The sequence below is a fragment of the Homarus americanus genome, unplaced genomic scaffold, assembly GCF_018991925.1.
Source record: "Homarus americanus isolate GMGI-L3 unplaced genomic scaffold, GMGI_Hamer_2.0 scaffold7626, whole genome shotgun sequence".
NCBI classification, from domain to species: domain Eukaryota; kingdom Metazoa; phylum Arthropoda; class Malacostraca; order Decapoda; family Nephropidae; genus Homarus; species Homarus americanus.
This window is the reverse complement of record NW_024718273.1, coordinates 6,539,253-6,560,187: the sequence shown is the minus strand read 5'-3', so window position 1 is coordinate 6,560,187 and position 20,935 is coordinate 6,539,253. Positions and strand designations below refer to the sequence as shown.

General features: G+C 38.1%; 1 protein-coding gene across 2 annotated transcripts; it reads left to right on the top strand.

Moving 5' to 3' along the window:
- The first annotated feature begins 184 nt into the window (after positions 1–184).
- Positions 185–15,838, top strand: LOC121859405 (myosin heavy chain, muscle-like). Of its 2 annotated transcripts, none has more exons than XM_042356192.1 (23): positions 185–291; positions 1,726–2,293; positions 2,463–2,490; positions 2,722–2,824; positions 3,014–3,103; positions 3,253–3,415; positions 4,616–4,719; positions 5,759–5,896; positions 6,643–6,912; positions 7,237–7,407; positions 7,521–7,848; positions 8,303–8,355; positions 8,826–8,913; positions 9,379–9,496; positions 9,712–9,829; positions 10,025–10,498; positions 10,877–11,763; positions 12,074–12,152; positions 12,615–12,860; positions 13,168–13,955; positions 14,061–14,514; positions 14,652–15,150; positions 15,580–15,838. In XM_042356192.1, exons 2-23 carry the CDS (start codon positions 1,786–1,788, stop codon positions 15,648–15,650), a joined length of 5,778 nt encoding a protein of 1,925 aa, XP_042212126.1. In that variant the 5' UTR covers positions 185–291; positions 1,726–1,785; the 3' UTR covers positions 15,651–15,838. The 2 variants fall into 2 exon arrangements, with proteins under 2 accessions (XP_042212126.1, XP_042212127.1); XM_042356193.1 differs by having other exon boundaries at positions 14,652–15,197.
- Positions 15,839–20,935: the final 5,097 nt, after the last annotated feature.

Here is a 20,935-nt window from a genome sequence, read left to right as displayed (position 1 = left end):
GTATGATTTCGAAATATTCCCAAGTAGTTCAAAATACGGAATTATAATTAATGTGACCCAAGTTCTTTGCTGGTACTCTTCAAGTTTTGGGTTGCCAAGAGAGAAAATTCCCGCAGGTCACTGAGCCTGGCGTGGTGCTATTCTTAACTTACCACAGCTTGTATTACACCTCTCGTGCCTACCTGGTAAGCTGTTGGACCAGTCGCCCTCAGACGCCCTACGGTGGGTGCTCGAGACGGTGGTGTAATCGCGACGGTGGTGTGATCGTGGTGGTGCAGTGAAGAACGCCTTGTAAGTTACCCACAAGTTGGATCTATAACTTTAATACATTTGTGCATATTATTTTTTTTTCTGAAAAAAGGTGCGACGTAGATGATAGTGATTTATTAAACCTTTTCAAGTATTTGTGGAGCGGTTCACGATGCTCTTCTGAAGTTGAAGCGCTCTTTGCTTATGGAAAAAAGGATACTTGTTACACGAGGTTTAGCGACTTTAGGCCAGTCAGAAGAATTTCAAACCCATTTATTTATTGGAAAATGCTTATGTGTTTGTCAAACAGTCTGCAAATTGTTGATAGAGAAAAATGATGCAACGGTACACTGACGTAATGATTTTTTCTTCATTATTTCGATTAAAAGAATACTGAAAGATTGGTGAAAATAATTAGTAATTCTGAGATAGTCGAAAGGAAGTAGAGGCGAAAACGAAGAGGAGGGTGGAAGATAAAATGAAAGATGATCTAGATTAAAGTATTTTGAGGAGGCAACAGTGTATGTGATTTTGAATAATAGAACGAGGCGTTGTTTTAGGGATAACTGCATCATAGCGATTATATGGGAAATCTGATTTATTTTTCTAGAAAACTTAAATTGATGTGTACTGTACATAAGCGCCATCCTGTAAATATACAAAAAAATCACGGAAAAGTTCTCCCTACTTCACAAGTCAGTTGCGATTTAAGTCATAATTAGACGATTATCGCGAAAGCACAAGTATGCCGTGCATTTTTTAGATAAATCCAAATAAGCCTTAAAATGCAAGGGCTTCTTCCCGACTCAAGGAGATAGCTTTTGTCTGTTCTCTTACAGCTCCTTGGAAGTGTTTATATGGTCAGAGTGACTGAATTTCTTCTAATATAACCGTATGTATCTTAATAAGATATAAATGTCATTAATTTATAGTTTCATTAATTTAATCTTCATGACCGTATTTCTTATAAATTATAACTGTCGTAGTTACAGGAAACCAAATTTTAATAGAAAAAATAGCGTTTATACACAGCACATCACTTGAGAAACAAAATAACCTCTTTAATAGATCATCCGGTTTCAGCAGAATGTGAGGACGTATAGATTTAATCCTAACTAATGGACTATGATTTTGCCTACACCTGGCAGGGTTAACATGCTTAGGCTTAGTAAAATAGTTTAAATAACCTTAGGACACATAAGAATGGGTCAGACTGATAAGACCAATCTTTCTACAAGAAAAAATGAATTATTGCTCATAAATAATAATAATAATAATAATAATAATAATAATAATAATAATAATAATAATAATAATAATAATGATAATAACAAATATATGTTTAAAACGTTGACCAAATTCTCAGCCATATTTGCCTTTTTATAGACAAATTACGTTGAAATATCTATTCCCTGGTTTATGTCTGAATTATGAGGTCTGCCATGTAATTTAATTTAGTATATTTGATCATTCCAGAACATCCACTGACGATAGTCTTATTAAAGAATCAGACGACTTTAGGCACCCACCACTAACATGCCTGGCCACGTAAAGAAGAGCGAGGGTCCCGACCCCGACCCTGCCGAGTTCTTGTTCATCTCCTTGGAGATGAAGCTGAAGGATCAAACCAAGCCTTATGACGCCAAGAAGTCTTGCTGGGTTCCTGACCCTCAGGAGGGCTTCCTTGAGGGCATGATTCAGGGCACCAAGGGAGACCTCGTCACCGTTATGGCCAATGGTGAGACCAAGAACTGGAAAAAGGACCAAGTAGGACAGGTCAATCCTCCCAAGTACGAGAAATGTGAGGACATGTCTAACTTGACTTACCTCAACGATGCCTCCGTCCTGTACAACTTGAAGACCCGTTACGTCAACAGGCTCATCTACACCTACTCCGGTCTCTTCTGTATCGCCATCAACCCCTACAAGCGGTACCCCATCTACACCAACCGTACGGTCAAGATCTACCAGGGTAAGAGGCGTAATGAAGTGCCTCCTCATCTCTTCGCTATTGCCGACGGTGCCTACATGAACATGTTGCAGTGTAAGTGTTTAACTTTCAATATTTACGTGGGGTAATAATGAACTCGCCTAAAAATGTCTACAATCCACGTTCTTTGTATATAAGTTGCAGAATACAACACTGAAGATTTATTTTTTAAATTTCTGCCAAGATATAATTTAATCACTAAACATGCTGCTCTTCTTTACAGGTAACGAGAACCAGTCTATGCTTATCACGTAAGTTACTACCTGCCCACACACACACAAAAAATTATTTATAATACTAATATATAGTTAGTTTAAATGTTAAGTTTTAAATAGGCTTTGTTTAAATGGTAGTATTCTTTTTTACCCTGGAGAAGTGACATTTTTGTATCTGTGCATATATATAAATTCATTGAATTTTCAGTTTCAGATCTGTATTAGAAGTATCTTCCAATAACAGTAATATTTATTTTCCTACCACAGCGGTGAGTCTGGTGCTGGCAAGACAGAGAACACCAAGAAGGTACTCTCCTACTTCGCCTGCGTCGGCGCTACCACCAAGAAGCCTGGCGATGAGCAGAAAAAAGTAAAAAGATCGGAGATTTACTAGCGCAAATTTGGTCCCTATATTAATGGTTAATGAAATACAAAAATAAATAAATTTTGCAACACACACACACACACACACACACACACACACACACACACACACACACACAGACATATTTTGCTCCGACACGGTAGTAATAAAGCAACTCTTTCACTTACACTTCAGAACCTCGAGGACCAGATCATCCAGACCAACCCTGTACTGGAGGCCTTCGGTAACGCCAAGACCACCCGTAACGACAACTCCTCCCGCTTCGTGAGTTGAACCATCTTCTCTTCTCTATAACCATTACGTGGAAAATGTTATCGTAGCTTTCTGTGAAACAAAACTCTGTATTAAATTAGTGTTCATTTAATGTGTCTAACCCAAGTTTCATGAGGTCATGCCATCCGTTCTCTACACAGGGTAAGTTCATCCGTATCCACTTCCAACCCAGTGGCAAGCTGTCCGGTGCTGATATCGAGGTCTACCTTCTGGAGAAGGCTCGTGTCATCTCCCAGCAGCCTGCCGAGCGTTCCTACCATATCTTCTACGAGATGATGGCCGACCAAATCAAAACGATTAAGCGTAAGTATTCCTTCATTGTGCTAAATTGTGTGCGAAACCGAACATAGTTCCTACTGTTGTCATTTTTAATCGATGTGGAATAATTTTATTTGTCAAACATTTGGTCGTCACATAAGACATTCACTGCCCTTTCCTAACAATATGCTAGACCACTGGTTCCCAAACTGGGGGCCATGGCCCCCCAGAAAAATTTAGGGGGCCATAAGCTGAGGCTATGTACACATAAAAATCCCAAGCCCCACCACACTAGAACAGCCAGTCAGCAGCTGAGCCAGCCAGAGATATGGATTAGGAGAGGGGGGGCCATGGATAAGGATCATATATGAAAAGTGGGTAATGATCAGAAAAAGTTTGGGAACCACTGCAGCTAGACTATATGCAATACCGTACTATGAATAGTCCTATGGCTCTCTAGAAAACCGTTTCATATCACAGGATTCAAAACACTTGGTAATAATATTAAAAAAAAAAGATAGTATTTACCAACGTCTTTGGCTCCAAATATTTCAATATTATATGTTCTAAATCTAGGTACACTGTTTGATAGCATTAAATTCAGGAAATTATGGAACATCTACATGGAATTCGCGTATTGTTAAAAATTATATACATGGAGGTGTTCTTTGCAAAATAAATATAGTTTTTACCAGTAAATGAATATAATTTCTCATACTTTTACATATCAAAAGATGTGAAGGCTAGTTTGTGAAGAATCGTATCGTCATATATTTAGGTTAGTGTTACCTCAGGAAACTACACAGTATTACAGGCTCGGTGAGGTACACATTATCTTCAATGATAACATGTAACGTTTTCCCTTTATTGAGCGTCATTTGTCTTTCGAGTCATAGAGGAAGTAATATTTTGAATTACTCTAAAATTACCTCAGCAACATTACTGTCTTCTCTGCTGCCCAAGGAAAGTAGGTGGTGCTGTTGCGTATGGCAGCTCCTGTTATCCCATAGATTCTAAGAAAAGAATCAGCTAGCTTTTGTTTGTGACTAAGCAGAGAGCTCCAGTAGTCCCTGAAGACAACGGTTTGAATATATTTTGTACAATGGCAAAAGTTTTACCTTAATAATATTAAGGAAAATACCAAATAAGAAGATACTATTTGTGAAGGAAAATTTGGAGTTGGAGTTCCCACCAAACCGTAATCTCATTTGGATGCCCTGCCTACATCTTTATTCCCATCTGCAGCCATGTGTTTCCTTAGCGACGACATCTACGATTATCACTACGTGTCTCAGGGCAAGGTCACCGTCCCCTCCATTGATGACGGCGAGGACATGCAGTTCTGTCACGTGAGTGGTTTAACTCGGTGAATTATCCGGCCCAACCACTGGTGTGTGTTTCACTGAAAGTGTACAAAAGTTGCAATCGATATGCTGAAAGACTTATATCGATTGGGTAGAAGATTGATGTAGTTCTTTTTGTTTTATATTTCAACAAAATACCGAGTTTATTCCTAGTTTATCAAAGAACCCTTCCGCTGTTCTCAACTGAAAAGGAAATCAGAAGAACAGTAAAAAACAAAAGCATGTCAATTCTCTGTAACCCCACATCATCGTTTCTCATAATAGACAACTGTATCACAGAAGATACGAACGACAACTTCGCCAATTCCTTTATTTATATTTGAATATATACGAACCTTCAGTTGTGATTTGTCCTGTCTCCAATCTTGTGTTTGCTTACTGACGACGTGTTCTACTGCCACAGGTTGTTCCGTGGCAGGTCACTGTCCCCTTCGCTAAAGATGGGAAGGGTGGCAGTTCGGACTTGAAAGTTGTGTTCCAACGATATATCTACAGGTTTTACATTTTTATTGTCCCTTATATGATTATAAAGTGAACTTACATATATATATGTACAGTATATACTGTATATATGCGAGTGTTTACGCTTATAGAGCATGAACATCTGCATGTCTTTATTCAAAAAGGATTTTAAATACTATTTGCCGTCTCAGCTGAGCTCATGAAGGCTGCAAACAGCTGACCATAATTTTCGCTACAAACAGCTGACCATAATTTTCGCTACAAACAGCTGACCATAATTTTCCAACAAAAGGGAACTAAATTTAGTTCATAGAAACTTCGTTAGTGCATAAGTTGTTGCTTTGGTTTAATTGTAATTTTTTAACGTGTTCTAATGTTTAAGATTTCTTAAAAATATTTATACTATATTTAATTAACAAACGTCTGATTTAGTATATCATTAACATTATGAAGAAGCACGTAAATTTGGGGTTAATTATTTCGTGGCATGTTAGAGAGGTGTTAACAAAAATTATACCACAACAAATATTGGCGAATATTCAGCAAACTCTTCTTGCTTCAGGATGCCTTCGACATTCTTGGCTTCACCCCGACTGAAGTTGAGGACGTTTATAAGATCACCGCCGCTGTCATGCATATGGGTGAGATGAAGTTTAAGCAGAGAGGTCGCGAGGAGCAGGCTGAAGCCGACGGTACTGAGGTAAGTCCTTGTGGTAAATGAACCGATTACTTTCCAGTGATCACTGATACAGATACTCACTGCACCTATCACTGTTTTCACACAAAAAAACTCTCAACAAGTAAAATACATTAATTAAGTGTATAAAATATTCCTTATAAAAATCAATAACACACTTCCATTATTTTCATAGTTAAATTATTTTTATAATGATGAGTAACATAAAAATCGAGTGTATAATGAAATGGTGTTGAGCAGTGAATATATTAGAAGGTTGTTATAAAAGAATACTTTAGCCATCACGTCACCCTAACTCTTGCTTATAGTCCTTCCATTATCATCTGCGAGGTCTAAAATTGTTTGGTTTATAAATCTTAACACAGGCTTAGAGTTGTTGGTGATGATGTTGATTCTTATAATGTATAATTGGGCTTAAAAAAATAAGGTCTTTGAGCTTACCGTACCAGTTAGATTATATACCTGATATACGAAAATAAGAATTACGTAAATACATTTTTCAGGGAAAAGAAAAAAAAATGAATTAATTGTTTGATGTGATGTATGAGTGAATGAGGAAATGAGAGAATATCAAGTACTGAGCAACTTTGTTTCTGTGAACGTTTCATCAATCGACACTCTTAAATGTTTCTGGTTCATTCTGATGAACAAACGGTGTACTGATAAAAGCTACTAATTCTTGTCCGAACTAAGCAGAAATATTGTTGGTGATCACTGTGGCAGAGGGTAATATTTTCCTTCTTTATTAGGTTGGTGACAAGGTCGCCACGTTGCTGGGCACTGTTGGTGATGACCTGTACAGGAACCTTACCAAGCCCAAGATCAAGGTCGGAGCCGAGTTCGTAGCCAAGGGCATGAACGTGAACCAGTGTAATTACTCCATCGGTGCCTTGGCTAAGGGTCTCTTCGATCGTGTCTTCAAGTTCTTGGTACAGAAGTGTAACGTGACTCTTGAGACTGGCCTGAAGCGAGCTTCATTCATCGGTGTGCTTGATATTGCCGGCTTCGAGATTTTCGACGTAAGTAAATTAGGCACTGCTGCTTCCAATTAAAATGCTTGAACATTGTACTTATCAAAAACAAATGACAGTTTCCGATATTATCGAAATTTATTCACGCCTATTCGAAGCACAGGACAAATCTGCAAATTAATGGAGATATAATATAGGCTACTACAATATATATATATATATATATATATATATATATATATATATATATATATATATATATATATATATATATATATATATATATATATATATATATATATATATATCAGTATGACAGGAAAATAAATGTATATCCTAGTTATTGTAACCAACTGTTTTTGTTCCCAACAGTTCAACGGCTTTGAACAGATCTGCATCAACTTCTGTAACGAGAAGCTGCAACAGTTCTTCAACCATCACATGTTTGTGCTGGAGCAGGAGGAATACAAGAGGGAAGGCATCAACTGGGTCTTCGTGGACTTCGGTATGGATCTGCAGGCCTGCATCGAGCTCTTCGAGAAGGTAACTTCATTATAATCACTATAAAGACATCATTTGACAATGAAAACATTTTTGTTTGATATTATTCATGCGTCCGTTTCCTTTTATATCGTTAACGCGAGATCTTTCGTCAGAAAATGGGTCTGCTCTCCATCCTCGAAGAAGAGTCTATGTTCCCCAAGGCTACTGACAAGTCTTTCTCTGAGAAGTTAAATGCTAACCACCTTGGAAAGTCTCCTGTGTTCATCAAGCCTAAGCCACCAAAGGCTGGTATACCAGAAGCTCACTTCGCCATTGTTCACTACGCTGGTACTGTCAGCTACAACCTGAGTGGCTGGCTCGAGAAGAACAAGGATCCCCTCAACGACACTGTTGTTGACCAGCTCAAGAAGTCCAGCAACGAACTTTGCATTGTAGCCTTTGCTGATCATCCCGGACAATCCGGTAGTGGTGAATCTAAAGGTGGTAAGTATTCTTAGAATTTTATCTGATATCTTTTTACAATATCTATATTCTTAAATTAATATTTTTTTAATTTTGTTTACAATAGTTAGCTGAAATATTGTTTTCTTTACGTTTCACAAAGTAAACGATCGTATATTACGAATGCCTGCTTCATTAGAAGTATGACAACTGTTTTCTCTCTTCCCACAGAGTTCATATGCTGCCTTTACTGTCAGATGACTGAAAAACTCAATGGTATCTTTTCCTCATTGAAACTACAGGAAGTGTAATCGAAGATAAATCATGTTGGGTTTTTTTCAGCTGTTCTTAGTTGTTTTACCTAAATATTAGTCGACAACTTTGCGTGTCATCGTACAATTAGGTATTTGTTGTAAATGATAAATAATGAACGAAATTAAGTTCCAGACCGAAATAGACTATTATTAATATCAAACTCAAATGTTATTTGTAGGTGGTCGTGGTGCGAAATCTGGTTCTTTCAAGACTGTCTCCTCTGGCTACAGGGTAAGTCCGCCAAGTTTAATACATGTTCTTACAGTACACTCTTTATATCCTTATAATATTCTTTGTCAATATCAGTTGCTCCAACTTCTCTATACGTAACTGTCATTGACTTACATACCGATGGAGACAAATCTATATGTCTATGATATACTGTTATAATCTATCAAACGTTGGAATGACTAACATTTGTTTACCACATGATTAGTGAAGTCAATGTATGTTGTTTAAGCCAAGAAAAAAAAACGCCTTTATATCTCTTAAGTACTGCTTTGGCAGAACCAGAACATCTTTACAAACACTTTGACCAAATGCCTAAAATAAGTGAACACTAACTTCGAAAGGGTATTGGAAAATTGATGTCCATTACTGATAATATCCAGAATTGAGTCTTGGATTATTTAACTTACTCCTAACTGGCAGGAGAAGTGATTCACATAAACTAATTTTATCCATGATGTTCTCACCCACAGGATCAGTTGAGCAACCTGATGAGAACCCTCAATTCTACTCACCCTCACTTCATCCGTTGTATCGTCCCCAACGAGACCAAGTCTCCTGGTAAGTTGTGACAATCACCAAATAATATCAGCGACTCCTTTATTGCATATAACCAAAGCGCTTACAAATAATATGGTTCTCCTTCCACAATCTGCATTTTAGTTTACCATCGTTGTTAATGCTAATGGTCTTTACGCACGAAAGAAAGTTAATAATTGCACTTGTCCATCAACTAAAAATTATAGAAGATAGAATTCCGTGTAGTGAGTGTGATTTACGGTGTGGAATCAACATCATTATTGTTCTTGGCTGACGATAATACAAAAACCTTAAGGTAAATAAGTGTTGTTATTTCGACTCTACAGAACCATTCCGTTTGTCTTGAAAACATTTCGATTAGCATGATCAATTAACTCGAAAAAATCTGCACCTTTGCCATAGCACATAAACTGTTCAATATTATACAGTATATATCTGTCAGGTTCTGTATATAACGTATACATTTCACTTCCCTTCCTCGCTTAGGTAAGACTGATGCAGGCTTGATTATGCACCAGCTGACCTGCAACGGTGTACTTGAGGGTATCCGTATCTGCCGTAAGGGCTTCCCCAACAGGATGATGTATCCTGAATTCAAGCACCGGTAAGAATACGGCCATATAAACTAACTTTGCATTAGATTATATAAGTAAAAGATATAAGAGTGAAAATCTTTGGCATCGTTTTCCATATCCCCAAAAGGCCACTTTTTCATTACCAGGTATCCACTACCATCTTGAGTAACCATATCTCAAGTGATTTAAACTATCTTTGAATTGGTAATCTGTAAATTATTAAGTGATGCTATTTCTTCCTTAGTTACGCTATCCTGGCCTCGAGGGAGATGCTTGAAGCCAAGGACGACAAGAATGCCGCCAAGGCTTGTTTCGATAAGGCTGGTCTGGATGTAGAGCTTTATCGCTGCGGCAACACAAAGGTTTGTACAGGATTAATTTTGTTTTGTTTGTCTAACAGATGCGACTGAACGTCTTCTTACTGCATTATTTGTTCGAAACATAAAAACACAAAATCTGATTTTCATCATCTGTTTAGGTGCGGTGGCACATCAGTATTCAGGAATATGTTAGTTTCCAGATTGTAATGAGAAATGTTCTCGCTTTACAACCAACAGGTATTCTTCCGCGCTGGTGTCTTGGGTTCCTTGGAGGAGATCCGTGAAGAGCGTGTGGGAATGTTGCTCACATGGATGCAGGCCTGGATTCGTGGCTGGAAGAGCCGAAAGTATTATAAGAAACTTCAGGATCAGCGTATTGCTCTCATTGTTGTCCAGCGCAGTCTGAGAAGGTATAAGGTGATGTACGCCTGGCTCTGGTACGGCCTTTGGCAGGCGATCAAACCCCGCCTCAACGTTACTCGTGGCGAGGACGAAATTAATGCTCTCGAAAAACAGGCTGAGAAATGTTTGGCGGAATACGAAGTGGAGCTGAAGAAACGCAAGGAGTTGGAGATTATCCATGCTGCTCTGGCAGAAGAAAAGAACACCCTGTTGCTGACTCTGGATTCAAGCAAGAGTGGCATGTCCGAGTTCATGGAAAAGCAAGCCAAGCTTGAGAGTCAGAAGGCTGACCTCCAGGGGCAATTAAATGTAAGTTCACACACACACACACACACATATCTTGATAAAATCACACAGGATAAAGGTGCTCCGTTGTTTCCCTTTTTCCCGTGTGATTTTATCAAGATTTATCAAGATATATATGTGTGTGTGTGTGTGTCAGCTTTTTAACATAAAATAACCTTAATTTAGTACGCCGCAGTACATTATAAAACTTAATTTCTTTGGACTTAAATAGGGGGGTGTACTAATTTATAAAAGGACGGTACTTCTATTCCCCTTAGCGAGGGTGTGAAGTTTTGTTTCTCCTATTCTCCTAGTGATCAGGATAGTTAATTCTGATGGTGTATGCCATTATCTACCTTTAATATTATATGTTACTTAGCATTGGTTCTTCCTTATTTTTAGGAAGTGACCAATCGTCTGCATAAGGAAGAAGAAGCCCGCAATCAGCTCACACAAGGTAAGAAGAAGACCGAGCAGGAGTTAGGAAGCCTGAAGAAAGATCTTGAGGATATCGAACTAGCCCTTCAAAAGGCTGAACAAGACAAGGCCACCAAAGATCAGCAGATTCACACCTTGAATGAAGAGAGCGCCCACCAGGAGGAAATTTACAACAAGATCAACAAGGAAAAGAAGCAACTCCAAGAATGCAATCAGAAGACCGCCGAGGACTACCAGAGCATTGAGGATAAATGCAATCACTACAACAACCTCAAGACGAAACTCGAACAGAACCTTGATGAACTCGAGGATTCCCTTGAACGAGAAAAGAAGTTGCGCAATGATGTTGAGAAGTCCAAGAGGAAAGTTGAAGGAGACCTTAAGCTCACTCAGGAGGCCATCTCTGATCTCGAGCGAAATTATAAGGATCTTGAGAGTACAATCCACCGTAAGGACAAGGAATACTCCGCACTGATCGCCAAGGTTGAAGACGAGCAAGGCCAGTATCTGAAGGTCCAAAGGCAAATCAGAGATCAACAAGCCCGAGTTGAAGAACTTGAAGCAGAGGTTGAAAATGAACACCAAGTCCGTGCTAAAGTTGAGAAGGCTAAGGCGAGTCTCGCTCGTGAGCTCTCAGAACTCGGCGATCGTCTGGATGAGGCCGGTGGTGCCACTGCCGCTCAGATCGAGCTGAATAAGAAGCGAGAGGGAGAGCTGGCCAAGCTCCGCCACGACCTCGAGGAAACCAACATTCAGCACGATTCCGCTGTCAGCCTCCTCCGAAAAAAGCATAATGATGCCATCACGGAATTGTCGGAGCAAATCGAGCATCTTAACAAGATGAAGGCCAGGTATGACAGCGACCCCACCCCCTTTTACATATCTCCTGATTGACCCGTGCATTTAAAGTTATACCTGACACAGGAAAATAATGTTGTTAATTTAAAACAGGCTCTACATAGTTTTGTACTGCCTTGGCAAATCGGATTTTTCAAAAAATGAAGTGATGTTAACATAGCAGTAGTCATATTGATAAACCACAGACTATAAATTATAAATAACGCTTCCAGGCCTAAATGGACGATTATTCCTAAAATGCATGGCATAAAGTATTTTTCTATCTTTCAATGTAAACTAAATAATTTTTCATACATTTAACAGAATGGAAAAGGATAAGGATACCATGAAACGCGATGCTGAAGACGCTAAAGCCGCCTATGATGCTGTTTTCCGCGACAAGGTAAATATTTCTGGGTACCATTACCTCCAGGAAACTGAATCAAACGAATTTCTTCTTCACGCTTGGAGGGTTTTATGTTTTCCAATGTTCAACACAAGCCTCCCGTGTTACACATCTGAGGTTATGTGGTATATATATTTAATTTAGGAATTACAGCACGTTAAAGTATAAATCAACAAATGAAAGATGAATACATTATTCATCCACAAGAAAGGATTCACATATCTGTTAACCCTTGAAAACCCTCAAGTATCTGAAATTCTAGTCAAAATGCATCTGGATTAACTAAAAAAAAGAGAGAGAGATGCCTAACATAATTCTAATTCCATGAAAGCACCACTCTGGTAACCAACCAGTTTATCTGTAGAGTAAGTAGACTTGATGGCTGTGTGATATTACCAACACTAACCTGGTGGTAAATTTTAAAACAAGTATCTTACCTCATTCTTTGACGTCACTCAGAATGCAGCAGAGAAGACAGCTAAGCAGATAGCACAACAGATTGCCGACCTCCATGCAAGGATTGACGAATCTAACAGGACTCTCAGTGAATATGACGCAACGAAAAAGAAACTTTACACTGAGAACGCAGATCTCTTGCGCCAGGTAGAGGAATCTGAGAGCACGATTGGCCAGTTGTCCAAACTTAAGCTGTCTCTCACTAACCAGCTCGACGATAACAAGAAGCTTTCAGATGAAGAGAGCAGGGTAAGGATTCTATATATATATACATATATATATATATACATATATATATACATATACATATATATATATATATATATATATATATATATATATATATATATATATATATATATATATATATATATATATATATATATATATATATATATATATATATATATATATATATATATATATATATTAAATTATGCTATATACGTGTTGCCAATATTTGGCAATGAGACTGGCAACTGGCAATTACTTGGGCTCATAATTATCAAGATATAACCTCCAGATCATACTAACACACACTCTGATCCTCCAACAGGAGCGAGCAACTCTTCTTGGCAAGTACCGCAACCTGGAGCACGACATTGCAAGTCTTCGGGAACAGCTCGAAGTAGAAAGTGAAGCTAAAGGTGACGTACAGCGCCTGCTCTCTAAGGCTAATGCTGATGCTCAAGTGTGGCGCTCGAAATATGAAGCTGAAGGTATCGCACGTGCCGAGGAGCTTGAGGCTGCTAGGTTGAAGCTCGCTGCCCGTCTGGATGAAGCTGAATCACAGATCGAGCTACTGAACGTCAAAAATTTGAGCCTGGAAAAATCTAAACAAAAGCTTGCAGCTGATTATGAAGAGGCACAGATAGCTGTTGAGCGTGCTTCAACCCTTGCCGCCGCTACTGAGAAAAAGCAGAGGAACTTCGATAAGATCCTGGCTGAATGGAAGCTGAAGATTGATGATCTTGCTACCGATCTTGATTCTTCCCAGAAGGAGTGCCGTAACTATTCTTCTGAACATTTCCGCATTAAGGCCGCATATGAAGAAAATCTGGAGCATTATGACGCTGCGCGTCGCGAGAACAAGAACTTGTCTGATGAAATCAAGGACCTGATGGATCAGATCACCGAGGGAGGCAGGTCCTATCACGATCTGGAGAAAACTTACAAACGTCTTGAGATCGAAAAGGAAGAACTCCAAGCTGCTCTTGAGGAGGCTGAAGCTGCTCTTGAACAAGAAGAGAATAAGGTTCTTCGTGGACAACTTGAGCTCAGTCAAGTGAGACAGGAGATTGACAGACGCATTCAAGAGAAAGAAGAGGAGTTTGACAATACTCGGTAAGTAAAAACATTTCACTGCCTCAACAGATATGTAACTACTTTTTATATTACAGACTAGACTATTGTAAACTTAAAATTTTAATGAATTTCCCGGATTTCCAGAAAATGCCACCAACAAGCCATGGATTCAATGCAAGCCTCCCTTGAATCTGAATCTAAGGCCAAGGCTGAGGCTCTTCGCCTAAAGAAGAAACTTGAGTCAGACATCAATGAACTTGAGATTGCTCTTGACCATTCCAATAAGGCTTACGTTGATCTGCAGAAGAGCTATAAGAAACTTCAAGGAGAGTATAAGGATACGCAGCTGAAAGTTGAGGAAGAACAGCGCGTTGCTTCCGAGTACCGCGAACAATACGGCATTTCAGAACGTCGAGCCAATGCAATCCATGGAGAGTTGGAAGAAACTCGTACTCTTATCGAACAATCTGACCGCGGACGTCGTAATGCCGAGTCTGAGGTGCACGATGCTCGTGAACAATGGAGCGTCCTCCACGAACAGTATGGTTCTCTGATCGGAGGAAAGAGGAAGCTTGAGAGTGAATCACAGACTCTCCAGGTGAGAATTTTAGATTTTAAATATACCAATAACAAAATAGATGGGCATAGGTTTTTTTTATACAATTGGCTATAATCCATTCAGATTGAAGAATATAAACAAATGCAATATTTTCTATATAATTAATTTTGTAACAGGCTGACTACGAGGAGCTGCTGAACGAGGCCAAGAATTCTGAGGACAAGGCTAAGAAGGCCATGGTTGACGCCGCCCGCCTGGCTGACGAACTCCGCTCAGAACAGGAACACGCCCAGAACCTGGACAAGATGCGCAAGGGCCTGGAAGTTACTTACAAGGATCTCCAAGTGAAATATGAAGAGAGCCAGACCACCGCTCAGAAAACTGTAAAGAAATCTGTCGGTAAACTGGAACATCATGTACGCGAGCTGGAAGGCCAGTTAGACGATGAATCTCGTCGGCACTCTGACGCCCAGAAGAACCTGAGGAAGTGTGAGAGGCGCATCAAGGAGCTCACCTTCCAGTCCGATGAGGACAAGAAGAACCACGACAAAATGCAGGACCTTGTCGACAAGCTGCAGCAGAAGATCAAGACCTACAAACGCCAGATCGAAGAGGCAGAAGAGATCGCCGCCCTGAACTTGGCCAAGTACCGCAAGGTCCAGCAGGAGTTGGAAGGTAGTGCTTAATCCAGCTGTACAACACAAACCATAACAAAAGAGAAGGTATATCACATGAGATTTACGAACGTAAACTTTAATAGTTTTGATGCACCGAAAGTATTAGAAACTTTTATACACTTATTTGATAGTATGTGTGTCTATGTAATATTTACAAGTATGAATGCAGAAAAATATATTATTTACTGACTGAGATAAACGTAACTTAATCTTTTACATGGTGAAAACCAACAACTTCATGATGATTGCCTTTTAAATATTATTAAATGATGCGCATAATTAACTCTTATTAATTTTACTAAGATTTATATAACAAAAGCCCCCCCCCCCAAAAAAAAATTGTTATGTACAAGTCTTATTCTTACATATATAAATAAAAACATATATCAGTATTAATTATTTATTACATATCATACTCTTGTTGCAGGTGTGAGTGTGACAACTGTGGGCCAAAGTTCTAGCATCCGCTCGAAAGTGATAACGATAATTGAGGGATAAACAGTATATATTTGGTAACGACATAAATACTTGTTACAATGTTTAAAAATTATCCACCCGTTTTATTTATGTAATGATATAAAGTCACACGAACCATGAAATCTTTACTATACTTCTGAAGTTATTCATAATGATATAAATAGGTTAATGAGAATGTAAAGAAAAGGAAAATAAAATCTGCAAATATCTCACCTGTTTCAGTCTATTCGCATTTTTCCTAAATTACAATAAAAGGTAATGGACCATGTGAAATATTAGGCACCCCAAGTTATTTCACATTGTAACTAACCCATCCTAATGCTAACTTAACCCATCCTAACGCAAACTTAACCAATCCTAATGCTAACTTAACCCATCCTAACGCTAACTTAACCAATCCTAATGCTAACTTAACCCATCCTAACGCTAACTTAACCCAACCCAACGCTAACTTAACCCATCCTAACGCTAAGTTAACCCATCCTAACGCTAACTTAACCCATCCTAACGCTAACTTAACCCATCCTAACGCTAACTTAACCCACCCTAACCTAACCTACCTAATTTAACATAATCTAACCTATTGCTAACGTAGCATAAACTAACTAACCTACCTTAATCTAACCTAACCTAATATAACATATTCTAGACTAACTTAACCTAACATAATATAGCTTAACTTAACCTAATGCCAACCTAATGTAAAATAAGCTAATTTAACATAACCTAATCGAGCCTAACCTAACCTAACGTTAAATCAACTACAGAAAACTCCCTTAAACACACGTAAAGATCCAAATATTAACGAGAACATCCTAAAACAAAGAATAAAACGTATCTAACATTAAAACAACATGAGGAAACATCCTAAGACACATAGAAATGTCTTACATCACAGGAAAGTAAAATAATGAAAGAAAAATACGTGAAAACCCTCTGAACTATATGGAAATAAAACCTATTATGACACACACTGTTCTTAAAATTTATACTACAAGATACTGAGACACATAATACACTTCATGGCAAGTACACAACTCTATACTAACACGTCGGCATGACACCAGGCAATACAAACAGCCGTCATGTATTTAGACCACGATAGAGTAATGCCAAATAAAAGTTTTACAACACATAATAAAATAACAAGTCAGAGTCACATTTAACACCTGATAATACGTGTCAGTAGGAAAGCAAAACCTACATGGTTATACCAGATGGAAATATTGCAACTAGGGACAACAATGATCTGAGGAAATATTATAATTATAAGTCAACTGTTCCCAGTGAATAATCATGTCAGGGGTTACTTCTTGGCGCTACTGTAATTTCTTAAATATTCAACTACCTGTCAACCTGCCCAGGTGATGGCAAGTCGGAATAAATTAACTTATAAAAGGTGTTTCAGTCCATGATAAAACGTCAACTATCTCAATGATGAGTGTCTTTTGCCGGGGTTAAAAAAGGTTGTTCCGTTTGTTGTATTTTTATTTCGTTACTCCCAGTGGCGTTCTCCGACGTCTATAAACACGACCCCGGCAGCCTGGTCGGGCGGGGCTTGAGTGAGAGGGACACGCACACACCAACACACACACACACGAAAATACACACACACACGAAAATACACACACACGCACACACACAGACACACACACGAAAACACACACACACGAAAACACACACACACACGAAAATACACACACACACACACACATGAAAACGTGCAAGTCGTAGTGCAGACAGCAAAAAGAAAATGTTTCAGTGAAACAGAGAAAGTTGGGGAGCCACTGAGCAGTTATTTAAGTTCTTGTGACCGTCTTTCAAGGGGGAGCAATAGTGCCGAGGAGGCGTTGTAAAAATAGTCGTGGAAATTAAGAGAAAAAGTAGAAATACCTTGGCAGGTAGCAAGCGGATTGTGGGATTCTCACTCTCTTCAATGTTCTTTTCTTCACCAAAAAATAAACCTTATTTTTTAGTGACTAACAACAAAATTCCTCAGCAAACTGTTTTTTTTCTGTCTGTGAAGGTAAGATTAATTGATGAAATTTTTATAATATGTCAAGAGAAAACGTCTACTCCCCAAGCCTCTGTATGAAGTGAAGCTGACTATTATTTTCTCATTTCTAGTTTATCTGGTATTAGTATTAAATATACGACCAGTTGAAGCAGTTCATTTACCTTGGCCACATATTGGCATTCTCAGGGGATAATTAGTGTTTTGTTCTGCTACGTGATAAAAAATTGAGGATCACCTAAAAATTGGCTACCCCAGCTTATTTCACCTTAAGAATAACCAACCCAACCCTACCCTACCCTACCCTACCCAACCCTACCCTACCCAACCCTACCTTACCTTTACCTTACCTACCCTACCTTACCCCTCTGTAGAATCGTCGGATATCACATAGTACACCATCAGTGCTGCTAATATATATTATTCGTAAAACCGCCCAGTAGCCAACTACATTCTTTACCATCCCCGTGAGAGGTTATTGTTACCGTCCCAGGGTGGAGTGGCGGCCAGAACACCTAGAGAAGCGATCAGTATGACAAGTAATGGAAGTATACCTGGTACATCACCTTGTTAATTAAGGTAATATAATGTTCCCTCAAACTATATAGGAATAAAATCTCGTAAATATTAAGCCCCCATCCTAACATTACCTTAGGTTAGGTTAGGTTAGATTAGCATTAATGTTTAATCTCACGGTGAAATAAGCTAGGGGCTAACCCTTAGGTGGTCCGAAGAATCCCAACGTTATATATTATTAATGGTAAAATGCCCCGCTTAATAATTCAGATTAAAATTATTTCAAATGTAGTATAATAATTTCTTACGTACAGTACATGAAGGGGAGGTCTAAGGATATTCATGAAGGCATAGTGATTTGATAAAACATAAATTACAGTAATAAAACAATGGCGGAGAAAGACTTAAAAGTAGAGTTAACATAATTTGTCTAGATTAAAATTTTATACCTAATGAATGACTCTCAGACCTGATCCGCAGAAGCACTTAAATACATGAAACAACAAAAGTAATAAAATTACTTAAATCTATTAGACATTATAAAAATCCAAGATGAACGATATCCTAAATGATGGCAAATAAGACTATATGTCGCTGATCACACAAGGAACACATTGTTACACTCCCTCAAAAAGCATAATTAATTTTTCCACGTCTACAATTTGAAACGCTGGATGAAATGTTTTGCTTTATCCTCCACTGCATCATTATATGTTGGGATGTCTGGTCCCCATGGCGGTATTCATAAGATGTCTGTCGGAATAAAATTTAATTTGATGGTCAATTTGAAAATCACATAATAGTTAATGGTGTATACCAACCAACACCTATGGTCGAAATTAGTGAAATAACACTACTCAAAAAACTATGAACCTCCATGGTTAACGATATTATTTTATGATCTGTACATTACAAGCACTAGTCACTAGTGGACATTAACCCTTCCCTATATTATCTTAACAGGAGGAATAGAATTGTATCTCTTATAATATTAATTTGTTAATGGATAATGTAATTATTAACTAGTTTAGCGCTTAAAGTCCGTATTTTTTAAAGTGCAATAAAGATATTATAATGTTAAAGTCTTCGAGATTTGGACGCGGGATCTCATTACCAAGAACTTGTTCAGCACCACGAGTAAAAACATGCATGCCGCGCCATCTCTCGTAAGAACCTCGCACTATTGTTTCACTCAGTTGTAGTCCAATAGATGGCAGTGGCGGGCAGTTCAAAGAACGTGCAGCAGCAACAAGAACACTCATCTCGTCTAGTGTCTACTACAGGTCGGCTGCTAGACTGAGCAAGGAAACTACTATTAATATACTCTAAGTAATTAACCATTTTTGAATCAGGATTGAAAGTATCTTAAACCAAGCTCTGCCAACGGATGATACAGGAGGAAAGAGGAAAAGTGGTAACAGGTAAAGAAAATTGAATATGGTAAAGAAATTTGTACCACCCCATAAGTACGTGAATATATTATGATCCGTTTAAGTTTTATGGAGTTGGTTGGTATTTTCATAGCTGACTGGAGTACTGGGTAGCTATCACACAATATGTCCTTCATTACTGCCCGAGATAAATGTTCCTAACTTGAAGGGAATATTTAATACTATTCACTGTCAAGACACTATGTGATTGACAAACATTTGAATGATCTACATATTTTAAGAACCAGTTTTAGGTTCTGAAGCACTGTTATCTCTTCACACAACTAAGTCTAAGTAGCTTGGGGTGAAGCGGACCAACCTGAACGCCGTTATGTCTGCTAGATTTTTTTTTATTAAATCTTTCCTGCTGTTAAACCACTCGACCATACACGTTTTGGCTGATGCTACTCCTACTCTTACTTATAAATCTTTGTAACATAAGGTAACGCTAAAGCTATTACACACACTACATAAATAAGTCTCTATATGACATAAGATATAAGATAACTGAGTTGAAAAAAAAATTATATATATATATATATATATATATATATATATATATATATATATATATATATATATATATATATATATATATATATATATATATATATATATATATATATATATATCCCTTCCCGCATTCTTATCCATATTAATAATCCTAATTTAACCTAATCTTTAGGTGACCCCTTATCCCATTATCAGCCATATATACCGTACTGTTATCAGAATCGTTAAGGATCAAAACAACTCGACTATTTAGCAACATGTTTGAATCAATCGGTCCACTGTTGTTAGTGGTTATCTGTTACTGGGGAGCGATATAAGCACACATCCTGGCCCACCAAGGAGATTCTGGGGAGATATTAAGAGGGTGACAGACCCCCTTTTCACATCTACGATTAAAAACAATTAGGAGTTTTCAGCTGCATTTAGGTGTATTGTACTTAAATTATCTACAGAGAGACCACCTGCTACTGTACTTCAAATTAATCGGAAATTTTGCTAAATTTGAAAGAATTCTCAGCTTTGAGCATTGTTTTCCCATTCGACACTTCTATGCATATGCTAGGATAACTTTAAACGAACATGTGTGTGTGTGTGTGTGTGTGTGTTAATAGGGTTGGCCTCATATTTTTATATATATTAAATTATGGGTGAGGGGTTTGTTATAACACAAGAGACATACAGCACAAGTGTAACACAAACAAATTTCTACTAAGAAACTGTTATGATACGGTAAATAGCTTCACACTTGTAATTTCGGATACGGGAACAACATCTGCCAGTGGTAATGTTCTATTCTTTATCTTTAGCTTGGTGGGGTCTGTTCGCTAAACAGA